General features: G+C 40.4%; 1 protein-coding gene across 1 annotated transcript in view; it reads right to left on the reverse strand.

The window, feature by feature from the left end:
* Positions 1–13,432, reverse strand: part of ESPL1 (extra spindle pole bodies like 1, separase) — an 810,416-nt gene that overhangs the window by 229,152 nt on the left and 567,832 nt on the right. The window contains exon 21 of the mRNA XM_053708312.1: positions 4,174–4,387. Within this exon, the coding sequence (XP_053564287.1) occupies positions 4,174–4,387 (214 nt within the window). The remainder of the gene's footprint in view (positions 1–4,173; positions 4,388–13,432) is intronic.

The raw sequence follows: 13,432 nt of genomic DNA on the forward strand, positions 1-13,432 counted from the left end.
GGGAAGAGAACGGCACACCTGGTCTATCCCATTCCTTATTAATAATTTCAGTAAACTTTTTAGGTATTTGGAAAAACATCAGTACACACCGGCACTGCAAAGCATTTATCAAGTCTACACAATTTCTCTGGCACTGCAATGGTATCACAGTCATTCAGAGCAGCTAAAACCTCCCTAAGCAACACGCGGAGGTGTTCAAGCTTAAATTTAAATGTAGAAATATTAGAATCAGGAATCTTTCCTGAGTCATTAACATCACCCACTGACTGAAGCTCTCTTTCCTCAGCTTCTGCATATTGTGAGGCAGTATCAGACATGGTTCTTAAAGCGTCAGTATGCTCTGCATTTTGTCTCACCCCAGAGCTATCTCGCTTACCTCTAATTTCAGGTAGTCTGGCTAATACCGCTGACCGTGTATTATCCATGACTGCCGCCATGTCTTGTAAAGTAAACGCTATGGGCGCCCTAGAAATACTTGGCGCCATTTGAGCGTGAGTCCCTTAAGCGGGAGTCAAAGGGTCTGACACGTGGGGAAAGTTAGTCGGGATAACTTCCCCCTCGTCAGATTCCTCTGGTGATACATTTTTTAAAGACAGAAAATGATCTTTATTGCATAAAATGAAATCAGTACATTTGGTACACATTCTAAGAGGGGGTTCCACCATGGCTTTTAAACATAATAAACAAGGAGTTTCTTCTATGTCAGACACGTTTATACAGAATAGCAATGAGACTAGCAAGCTTGGAAAACACTTTAAATCAAGTTAACAAGCAAATATAAAAAACGGTACTGTGCCTTTAAGAGAAACAAATTTTGTCAGAATTTGAAAAACAGTGAAAAAATGCAGTAAATCAAACAAAATTTTTACAGTGTGTATAATAGGCTAACAGAGCATTGCACCCACTTGCAAATGGATGATTAACCCCTTAGTTCAAAAAACGGATCAAAAAAACGAAATAGACGTTTTTTTAACAGTCACAACCAACTGCCATAGCAAGCTGTGGCCCTACCTTCCCCAATAAACGACTTTGGAAAGCCTTTGGGCCCTTTAGAGATGTCCTATAGCATTCAGAGGGCCTTTGAGGGAAGCTGGATGTCACAATTTGTAATTTTAACTGCACCAACTGTAACTTTTATACTACAACAGTGGAAATTGTTTCTAGTCAAAATTTAAGCCAGCCATGTGGAAAAAACTAGGCCCCAATAAAGTTTTATCACCAAAGCATATATAAAAACGATTAAACATGCCAGCAAACATTTTATATTGCAATATCATAAGGGTATTACCTCTGAGAGTAAGCATGATACCAGTCGTTATTAAATCACTGTATTCAGGCTTAACTTACATTAATCCAGTATCAGCAGCATTTTCTAGTGTTTTCCATCTCTAGAAAAAATTAAAACTGCACATACCTGATAGCAGAATAAACTGCACGCCATTCTCTCGCTGAAGTTACCTCATCTGTGTAATCCCCTCAGACATATGTGAGAACAGCAATGGATCTTAGTTACAACCTGCTAAGATCATAGAAACCTCAGGCAGATTCTTCTTCTATTTACTGCCTGAGATAAAATAGCACAACTCCGGTACTATTTAAAAATAACAAACTTTTGATTGAAGAAAATAAACTAGCTATATTTTACCACTCTCTCCTACAACGTCCTTGCTTGTTGAGAGTTGCAAGAGAATGACTGGCTATGACAGTTAGGGGAGGAGCTATATTACAGCTCTGCTGTGGGTGTCCTCTTGCAACTTCCTGTTGGGAATGAGAATATCCCACAAGTAATGGATGATCCGTGGACTGGATACACTTAACAAGAGAAAAAGACTTTCAGCACCTTGCAAACAGCTCTGCTGTGGCGCCTACCTGCCCTTCAGAACGATTTGTGGGGAAAAAAACTCCTTTACAGCCCTCAAACACAGCAGGAACCACTGGAGAAGCAGTTGGATGTCTTAAAGGAAAAGAAACTGCGCAACTGAGGCGCGAAAATAGGCCCCTCCCACCTCACTCAATGTTTTGAGGCCTATTAGAAAAACATCTGAGTGTCTCTAAGTTAACCATGTGGGTTAAAAAACCCAAAACAAGCCACAATGACCCCTTAGTCCCTTCTAAAAAACGTTATAATTGCATCATTTACTGAACAAACAAAAACGTTTTTTCCTAACAGTGTCACCAGTAACTTATGAGCCCTTCAAGCAAGCTGAAATTCCTATCCAAGTGTCTGAATACAGCTTACCCTTCCCTCATGGGGATATTGCTAGTCTTTTCTAGAATTAACACAGTCTGTCTAGAAAAAAATAGACTGAACATACCTCATATGCAGCTTAGCATGCAAACCATTCCCCCAACTGAAGTTTTCCTGTACTCTTCAGCCCTTGTGAGAACAGCAGTGGATCTTAGTTACAAAGTGCTAAGATCATAATCCTCCTTGCAGAAATCTTCATCCCTTTTCTGCCAGAGAGTAAATAGTACACACCGGTACCATTTAAAATAACAAACTTTTGCTTGAGAAATAAAAAACTAACATATTTGTCACCACACTCGCTCTGCACTTCCTAGTTTCTTAGAGTAGGCAAAGAGAATGACTGGGGGGTGGAGTTAAGGGGGGAGCTATATAGACAGCTCTGCTGTGGGTGCTCTCTTTGCCACTTCCTGTTGGGAAGGAGAATATCCCACAAGTAAGGATGAATCCGTGGACTCAATACATCTTACAAGATAAATTGTTTGTTCTATCTTAATTGTGAAAGAAAAATGTTTTTTATGTCCCTTTATCACAGTTACAGACAGAGGGAAGTGCTGTTTGCAACACTACTCCATATAGGACTGTTCTCTTCAAAGTGGCAGCACATTGATGGCTGGTTTCTATGGCTTTTTTCAGCCCTTCCGTTCTGCAAAGCGGTGTCTCCTGAATGCAAGACATTCTTCCATGCACCTTTTTATTACTACATTTTTACCTTATAATTATGTGATGTTAGACCAAGGGCAAATGAAACACATTTACTCAAGAGGCATTTTAAAAACATAAAATTTGCGATGCAAATTTTTACTGCTGAAATATATTCTAAAACTTTAAAAAATGCTTCATTCTCCAGTTAATAAACACATAATTGAACTAGTTTTCAAAATGACCTGCAGAAAAATTCTCACTATATGAAAAATCAGTGTAGATAGTGGAAAAAATGTCTGCCTCTGGGCTGTGCACATCGTCACTGCTGTAATGTGGTATGTCACAGATTGTATGTTTTGTTAAACACAACCACTTTATTTTACACAGTGAACATAATTTCTCTGTAGAATGAAAGAATTTTCTAGAACTGTGTAGTAACTGGTGAATATGTGATAAGCAAAAATAAAAGCCTGTGCAGAAGAGCTTTCAATCAGACATTACTATCTTTAAAATATCTCCCCATCGGATGTATTTGAATCTGCTATTTACTTTAACCTGTTATTTGCCATTCAAGGAAGAAATATAATAAAAATATTTATATCTTCATGTATGGGAAGTTCCTTTAAAAGGTCTTATGTGCCTGCCTAGATTACTCTTCAAAGGATACTAAGAGAAAGAAGCAAAATTTGCTAATAGAAGTAAATTGAATTTTTATTTAAAATGTCATGCTGTATCTGAATCATTAAAGTATTTTTACTTTACCAGTGCAAAATTAGAACGCTCTAATGCGTTAGTAGAGCATTTTAGTATTGCATTGCTGCTTGTATATAACAGCTTTTAACAGGGGTTAAACACAAAGTAATCTCCCCATCAACAATTACATGAGGAGTATGCGTAGCCAAACACCAGCTAGCTCCCAGTAATAGATTGCCGATTCTAAGCATACCTAGGTATGTTTTTAAACAAAGGATACCAAGAGAACAAAGTCAATTTGATAACAGAAGAAAATTGAAAAGTGTCTAAGAATCTGAGCCATGGTAATTTTGTCTGTTAATAGACGAATTACAGACAATATTTGAATGGATTTCTTTAATGCTTTTTTTGTTCATTTTGTTATTTCTGCCAAAAGGCTTTGCACCAACATTCTTGTTTGGATTTTTTTTTTTTTTTTTTAATATATTCCTATACTGATTGTCCTCCCTAACTCTGGTTGGTTCTAAAATTGTTATTGAGCAGATAGAACATTTCAAAGAACAAGAAATCTGTTTCCTGCGAACACTAACCTCATTTTACGGTGAATATCACTGAGCAGGTGATGTCGCAATGTTACTGAGACAGACTCACTTACGAGAAGAGCAGTGTTGTATGGATCCTTGTCGCCAGTAAACAGAGCTAGCAAGTGGCATAACCGAGAATACAAAACACATGGCGGAAAGTGAGATACAGACTCCAAAGCTTCATGCAAGAGAGAAGATACAGAATGAAGGTTGAGACTACCTGAAAGAGAAAAAAAATCCACAAGATCAGAAAAAACACAAAATATTTTAAACATCTGATGCTCATATAGTAGTATGTACACAAGACTACTGTCAGCTTATATAGTCATGTTTTAATTTTCAAAGTCAGTTGCAAGTAAAAAAAAGCAGGAAGTAAAAATATTTATATGAAGATAGAGTCACAGCTTAATTGCACTAATAATTTACAGACCATAAACAAACATTACTAATATAGACAAATAGAAACAAAAGGGTCCATGGATTATGCCTATTATTTCTTCCAGATGCATTCCAGCATTCTAGATATCCTTTACAAACTTTGTCCTTACCACCTCTAATGGGACTCTGTTCTATGTAAAGAAGTGCTTCCACACTACCTTTAAACCTACTATTCTCCAACTAGGATCATAATCCCTTGGTTCTGGTAGTGGTTTACTTCTATTTTCTTCATTCTCTTGGTATCCTTTGTTAGAGCATATCTGTGTAGGCTCAGGAGCAGCAATGTGCTACTGAATGTTAGCTATTGATTGGTGGCTGCACACATATGCCTCCTGTCAAGTTTATCATCAAATTTGCTTTTTCCCCCCATGTTATTCCTTGTTGATTAGATATCTAGGTAGGTAACTGGAGTATTATATGGTAGGACATAGTGCTGCCATCCAGTGCTCTTACAAATGGATAATATTCTTGCAAAACTGCTGCCAAACAATGCTCCAGACACGTGCATGCTCCTGAGCTTGCATCCTTGCTTTTCAACAAAAGATACCAAGAGAATGAAGAAAATTTAATATGAGTAAATTAGAAAGTTGTTAAAAATCGCATGCTCTTAACCAGTGGTTCCCAAACTTAATGTTTGGCACCTCAAGTCAAACCATAGTTCTAGATGACATACTTGACAGTTACAGTACGCAGTTGGTGGCTTGGTGCAATTAGTTATAAGTGTTGGATATTGTTATTTTAGTATTTTCATCTTTAAGCTTAATATATATTTTATTATAACGGTGGAATTACTATTTCTTTATATTTTGAATTATTTTTGTAATTATTACGGTTGTAACAGATGTCTAATATTTGAATATTTTGCGGCGCCCCTGTAAGCCAGACACAGCGCACCAGGGTGTTGCGGCGCACAGTTTGGGAACCACTGCTGTTAACTATTAGATTTTTTTGGGGGGTTTCATGCCCCTTTAAATTGCAGGAAAGGTAAGGTATGGTGCAAAAACAAATTATGCTTACCTGATAATTTAATTTCCATCTCTATAGGAAGAGTCCAATATAAGTTTTAACACATATAATTAGAACTTTACATATAAAGTGCCCAACCATAGCTTTGAGTGTCATGAATAGAAATAAGACTTACTTACCCTAAGACACTCATCTACATATAGCAGATAGCCAAACCAGTACTGAAACGAGAATCAGTAGAGGTAATGGTATATAAGAGTATATCGTCGATCTGAAAAGGGAGGTAGGAGAAGAAATCTCTACGACCGATAACAGAGAACCTATGAAATAGATCCCCTAGAGGAAGACCATTGTATTCAAATAGGCAATACTCTCTTCACATCCCTCTGACATTCACTGCACTCTGAGAGGAAAACCGGGCTTCAGCCTGCTGCGAAGCGCATATCAACGTAGAAATCTAGCACAAACTTACTTCACCACCTCCATGGGAGGCACAGTTTGTAAAACTGAATTGTGGGTGTGGTGAGGGGTGTATTTATAGGCATTTTGAGGTTTGGGAAACTTTGCCCCTCCTGGTAAGAATGTATATCCCATACGTCACTAGCTCATGGACTCTTGCCAATTACATGAAAAATACTGAACCAGGCCACAAGGAGGCTGCAAAGACACCCCAGCCAAAGGCTTAAATACCTCCCACAGTTCCTCATAACCCCAGTCATTCTGCCGAGGCAACAAAAAACAGTAGGAGAAATATCAGGGTGAAAGGTGCCAGAAGAAAAAATTTCAAAATTTAGGGCCGCCCATCAAAGAACACGGGCGGGAGCTGTGGACTCTTCCCATACAGATGGAAATTAAATTATCAGGTAAGCATAATCCACAGCTGCATTCCTTACTTGTGGGAAACATATACCCAAGCTCTAAAGTACAAAGTATGCTAACGGGAGGGAAAAAAAGAGGCAGGCCCTAATCTGAGGGCACCACAGCCTGCAAAACCTTTTACTCCCGAAGGCTGCTTCAGCAGAAGCAAAATCATCAAACTTGTAAAACTTTGGAAAAAGTATGAAAGGAGAACCAGAAAGCCGCCCTACAAATCTGATCCATAGAGGTCTCATTTTTGAAGACCCAAGAAGAACCACTGCTCTCGTAGAATGAGCCGTAATCCTCAGGAGGCGGCTTATGTCCCGCCGTTTCTATGCTAAACGGATGACACTCCTCGGACAAAAAGATAAAGAAGTCGAAGAGGCCCTCTGACCCCTACGTTTCCCGGAAAAGAGAAAAAACAGAGAAAGAGGTTTGTCTAAATTCCTTTGTGGCCCGAAGAAAGAACTTCAAGGCACAAACCACATCCAGAAATACGTTGTAAATGTTCCTGCGACAAAGAAGGATAAGGACATAAGAAAGGAACCACAATCTCTTGATTGATGTTGCAAATTGACACAACCTTAGGAAGAAAACCTAACTTGGTTCGTAAAACAGCCTTATTGGCATGAAAAGCCAGATATGGAGGGACGCATTGCAAGGCAGCAATTACAGATACTCTGAGTGCAGAAGCAATAGCCAGTAGAAAAGGAGCCTTCCAAGACAACAATTTAATGTCTACTTTATGCATCGGCTCCACGGAACCCGTTGCAAAACCTTAAGGACAAGATTTAAACTCCAAGGAGGAGCCTTAGATCTAAACAAAGGTTTGATACCAGCAGAGCCTTAACAAATGGCTGCACATCTGGAAGCTCTGCAAACCTCTTGTGCAGTAACACAGACAGGGCCGAAAACTGTCCCTTCAGGGTACGTGCAGAAAAGCCCTTCTCCAGTTCATCCTGGAGAACAGAATAAGTAGGTCCTCCACACCTTATGATAGATGTGACGAGCAACCAGCTTACGAGCTTGAATGAGAGTAAAAATAACGCTCAGAAAACCCTCTCTTGGCTAGGACTAAGCATTCAATCCCCACGCAGTCAGCCTCAGAGAATCTAGACATTGATGAACAAAGAGACCGTGGTCAGCAGATCCCTGCGACAAGGTAACTTCCACGGAGGAAATGATGACATCCCCACTAGATCCGCAAACCATATCCTTCGCAGCCAAGACAGAGCAGTCAGTATCACTGACGCCTGCTTGACTCGAGCCACTACACTACTTGGTATTGAGATGTTATAAGATCTTCCACTTGCAAATCTCTGCAAACACTCTGGATGGAGAGACCATTCTCCCGGATGAAAGGATTGTCTGCTGAGGAAATCCGCTTCCCAGTTGTCCACACCCGGAATGTGGATCGTTGACAGCGAAAAAATGCGGGTCTCCCCCACGCCAGAATCCGAAATACTTCCCTCAAAACTAGGGAGCTTCTCGTCCCCCCCTGATGGTTGATGTAAGCCACTGAGGATATATTGTTTGATTGGAATCTGATTAACTGGGACAAACCCAGCAGAGGCCAAGCCTTCAGAGCATTGTATATTGCCCGGAGATCCAAAATGAGATCAGGAGGGAGCTTTAACTCCTGAGACCAGAGGCCCTGTGCCATCCTGGCACCACAAACAGCTCCCCATCCTGACAGACTCGCAACCATAGTCAATCACCCAGGATGGTTATGAGACTGACGTCCCTCAGGACAAGTGATACGGACAAAACCACCAAGAGAGCGATTCTCCCGATTGGTTGTCCAGAGAAATCTGTTGAGACAGATCCGAATGATCGCCGTTCCACTAGTTCAGCATACGTAGTTGCAACAATGTGAGGTGAAACCTGCCAAAGGAAATGATGTCCAAGCTGGACACCATGAGACCAATCGCCTACATACATCGAGCCACAGATGGCCTTAAGGAGATCTGGAGGGCAAGACAGAAATATTCTCATGTCTATGGAGACTATTATAGTATTATTATCGGTTATTTGTAGAGCGCCAACAGATTCCGCAGGGCTAAGTACCCGAGAATTCTACCCTGGTACTTGATACAAGAGAACTCTCTCTAGATTATCTGCCATCCATGGGATCGAAGAAGACACAGGAGATATTCCTAATGGTTCACTCTTCGAAAAAAGGAAATTTATGCTTACCTGATAAATTGATTTCTTCTATGATTCGAGTCCACGGATTCATCCTTTACTTGTGAAATATTATCCTCCTGCTAACAGGAAGTGGCAAAGAGCACCACAGCAGAGCTGTCTATATAGCTCCTCCCTTGACTCCACCCCCTAGTCATTTGACCGAAGATATAGGAAGAAAAAGGAGAAACTAAAAGGTGCAGAGGTGACTGAAGTTTTAAACCAAAAATATAATCTGTCTTAAATTGACAGGGCGGGCCGTGGACTCGTCGTATCATAGAAGAAATCAATTTATCAGGTAAGCATAAATTTTCTTTTCTTCTATAAGATATGACGAGTCCACGGATTCATCCTTTACTTGTGGGATACAATACCAAAACTACAGGACACGGATGAACGGGAGGGACAATACAGATACCTAAACAGAAGGCACCACTGCTTGAAAAACTTTTCTCCCAAAAATAGCCTCCGGAGAAGCAAAAATATCAAATTTGGAAAATTTGGAAAATGTATGAAGGGAAGACCAAGTCGCAGCCTTACAAATCTGTTCAACAGAAGCATCGTTTTTAAAAGCCCATGTGGAAGCCACCGCTCTAGTAGAATGAGCTGTAATTATTTCAGGAGGCTGCTGTCCAGCAGTCTTGTATGCCAAACGGATGATGCTTTTCAGCCAAAAAGAAAGAGGTAGCCGTAGCTTTTGGATCTCTACGCTTTCCAGAATAGAGAACAAACAGAGAAAATGTTTGACGGAAGTCCTTAGTCGCTTGCAAGTAAAACTTCAAGGCACGAATCACGTCCAAGTTATGCAACAGACGTTCCTTCTTAGAAGAAGGGTTAGGACATAGAGAAGGAACAACAATTTCCTGATTAATATTTTTATTTGAAACAACCTTAGGAAGGAATCCAGGTTTAGTACGCAAAACCACCTTATCAGAATGGAATATAAGATAAGGCGAGTAGCATTGTAACGCAGATAGCTCAGAAACTCTTCGAGCAGGAGAGATTGCTACCAAAAAGAGAACTTTCCATAATAGAAGTTTAATATCTATGGAATGCATGGGTTCAAACGGAACCCCTTGAAGAACATTTAAAACTAAATTCAAACTCCATGGCAGAGCAAGAGATTTAAACACAGGCTTAATTCTAACCAAAGCCTGACAAAACGACTGAACGTCTGGGACATCTGCCAGACGCTTGTGTAGTAAGATTGGCAAAGCAGAAATCTGTCCCTTTAAAGAACTAGCTGATAACCCCTTCTCCAATCCTTCTTGGAGAAAGGACAAAATCCTGATCTTACTCCATGAGAAGCCTTTGGATTCGCACCAATAAAGATATTAACGCCATATCTTATGATAAATTTTCCTAGTGACAGGCTTTCGAGCTTGAATCAAGGTATCAATGACCGACTCAGAGAATCCCCGCTTAGATAACATCAAGATTTGGATGTTGGAACGGACCCTGAATGAGAAGATCCTGTATCAGTGGCAGTTTCCATGGTGGCAGAGATGACATTTCCACCAGGTCAGCATACCAAGTCCTGCGTGGCCACGCAGGCGCTATAAAGATTACCAAAGCCCTCTCCCGTTTGATTCTGGCATTCAGACGAGGTAGGAGTGGAAAAGTAGGAAACGCATAAGCCAGGTTGAACGACCACGGTACTGCTAGAGCATCTATCAGTACTGCTTGAGGATCCCTTGACCTGGACCCGTAACAAGGAAGTTTGGCATTCTGACGAGATGCCACCAGATCCAATTCTGGCGTGCCCCATTGATGAATCAATTGTGCAAACACCTCCGGATGGAGCTCCCACTCCCCCGGATGAAAAGTCTGACGACTTAGAAAATCCGCTTCCCAGTTCTCCACTGCTGGGATATATATTGCTGATAGATGGCAAGAGTGAGTCTCTCCCCATCTAATTATTTTGGAAACCTCTATCATTGCTAGAGAACTCTTTGTTCCCCCTTGATGATTAATATATGCTACAGTCGTGATATTGTCCGACTGGAATCTTATGAATTTGGCCGAAGCCAGCTGAGGCCACGCCTGAAGCGCATTAAATATCGCTCTCCGTTCTAGGATATTTATTGGTAGTTGGGACTCCTCCTGAGTCCACACACCCTGAACCTTCAGGGAATTCCAGACTGCACCACAGCCCAAGAGGCTCGCGTCCGTCGTCACTATGACCCATGCTGGCCTGCGGCAGCACATTCCCTGAGACAGATGATCCTGTGAAAACCACCAAAGAAGAGAGTCTCTGGTCTCTAGATCCAGATTTATCCGCTGAGATAAATCCGCATAATCCCCATTCCACTGTCTGAGCATGCACAGTTGCAGTGGTCTGAGATGTAAGCGAGCAAACGGAACTATGTCCAATGACGCTACCATTAGTACAATTACCTCCATACACTGAGCCACTGATGGCCGAGGAATTGAATGAAGTGCTCGGCAAGTGGTTAAGATCTTTGATTTTCTGACCTCCGTCAGAAAAATTTTCATGTCTACCGAGTCTATCAGAGTTCCTAGGAATGGAACTCTTGTTAGAGGAACAAGTGAACTCTTTTATATTCACCTTCCACCCGTGAGTTCTTAGAAAAGCCAACAGTGTGAGATTTGGCTAGATGGTAAGTTGACGCCTGAATCAAAATATCGTCCAGATAGGGCGCCACTGCTAGGCCCTGCGGCCTTAGAACCGCCAGAAGGGACCCTAGCACCTTTGTGAAAATTCTGGGAGCTGTGGCCAACCCGAAAGGAAGGGCCACAAACTGGTAATGTTTGTTCAGGAAGGCGAACCTGAGGATCTGGTGATGATTTTTGTGGATAGGAATGTGAAGATACGCATCCTTCAAATCCATATATATATATTGTCAGAATGGCCTCTATCGTGAAGGATGGGACTCTGAGAAATTTGTTTAGAGTTTTGAGATCGAAAATCGGTCTGAAGGTTCCCTCTTTTTTGGGAACCACGAACAGATTGGAGTAAAACCCCATGTCCCACTTTTGGAACTGGGCAGATTACACCCATGGTATATAGGTCTTCTACACAGCGTAAGAACGCCTCTCTTTTCGTCTGGTTTACAGACAAACGTGAAAGATGAAATCTCCCCCTTGAGAGAGAATCTGAATTCTAGACGATACCCCTGGGTCGCGATTTCTAATGCCCAGGAATCGTGAACGTCTCTTGTCCAAGCCTGAGCGAAGAGAGAAAAAGTCTGCCCCCTACTAGATCCGGTCCCGAAGCAGCAGCGGGTTTCTTGGCCTGTTTACCTTTATTCCAGTTGTGGTAGGTGGCGCAAACCTAGTTGCTATTCCCAATGTGTCTTACTGTAAATATGTGTGATAATATGTGGGCTCAATATATGTTAATGTTTTAATAAGTACTATTTTATATTCTCTTATGGAAAAAATTGGATGTCGAAACTTTTTTAAAAAAAATATATATTATACTTTATTTGATTCCGGTAAATTTACCCAATAATAGTGATGCTAAAAGTACAATTAAACAAATATTATTACAAATTCCTTCAAAGTTTAAAAAATGACACCGGTGTCTCTATGTATCTATGTATAAAATGTACGTAATATATAAAAATATATGAATATATAAAAATTAAATTAAAATAATATCGTTGAAATCTTGCAATTTATACAGTTATAGGTTTATCACAAGTTGTAATTTCTAACAAAATGTTTGTAAATACAATTTAATAGTGGATAAGACAATAGTTGCTGTATAGTTCATATAGGATACTTTGTTTCAAGTTAAGCTGTGCAATTCAGATCTTATCTTAGGTAACTATATATCAAATGTAGAGGTATGTTGGTGCGATTTTTATCACACTGTGATAAAAGTATACAAATTAGTACCTTAAAGTGTATCTGTTTGATATCACTTTTGTGAGATGATTGCGGTTAAATAAACGCCGCTATGCCAATAATTTGCTGATGGCAGTTCTATATGGGCTGCTGGCGGTTAAATAAATGCCGCTTTGGTTTCCTCTTGTTAGGTGGGCTTATCTGTTTGCTGCGAGGAAATTCACTTTTATGTAAATGCTTGTGTAGTTGCCGTGGCCGCTTTGTTATCTTGTCCTTTGTCGGTCAGTGACCGATCGCGCTCTTAAGGATTTCTTGGTGGGATCTTCGTTGCGGTTAGGTGCTAACCGTTTACTGATGTTTAAGTATCTCCGGTTTTTCTATTCTGTGGTTTGTCTGTCGGTCAGTGACCGATCACGATGGTATGGTTGTTGGATGACCTCCTGATGTGGAATATTTGCGTGCCTCTCCAGTCCGTTGTTCCCGGGTTTCTTTGATGTCGGTCAGTGACCGATCTGGGTACTGAAATGTGTTTGTGGGATAAGTAGAAAGTTTGTAGGATAAGTAGAAAAAGGAATTCTAGTTGTCAATGTGATCTTTGCGGTTAAATAAATGCCGCTAAGTAGGAACTTGAATATTTCACCAGGGTGTAGCTGTAACCCTACCAAACATTTATTACTAATTATCCCCAGACTGTCCTAACTGGTATCCTCTACGTTTTATACACAAGGATAATATACAGCATATATCAAGTCCATACAAACTCACTATGGATATTTTTGGCACTAGAGATAGCATATTGGATGATATAAACAAAAAGATAGACCCATCAGACTCAACATATAATAAATACAAAAACGACACCATAAATGAAAGAGACACATTAAGTGAGTTAGAGAACATCCTTTTTAAAGAAATCAAACAAAAATTAGAACTAGTTTTTCTTAAAAAGTATATTAAAGAAAATATGGTCCCAAGGGGACTTAGGCTAAAAAAAGACTGCACCTTT

This window comes from Bombina bombina, chromosome 3 (genome assembly GCF_027579735.1).
Source record: "Bombina bombina isolate aBomBom1 chromosome 3, aBomBom1.pri, whole genome shotgun sequence".
Lineage (NCBI taxonomy): Eukaryota > Metazoa > Chordata > Amphibia > Anura > Bombinatoridae > Bombina > Bombina bombina.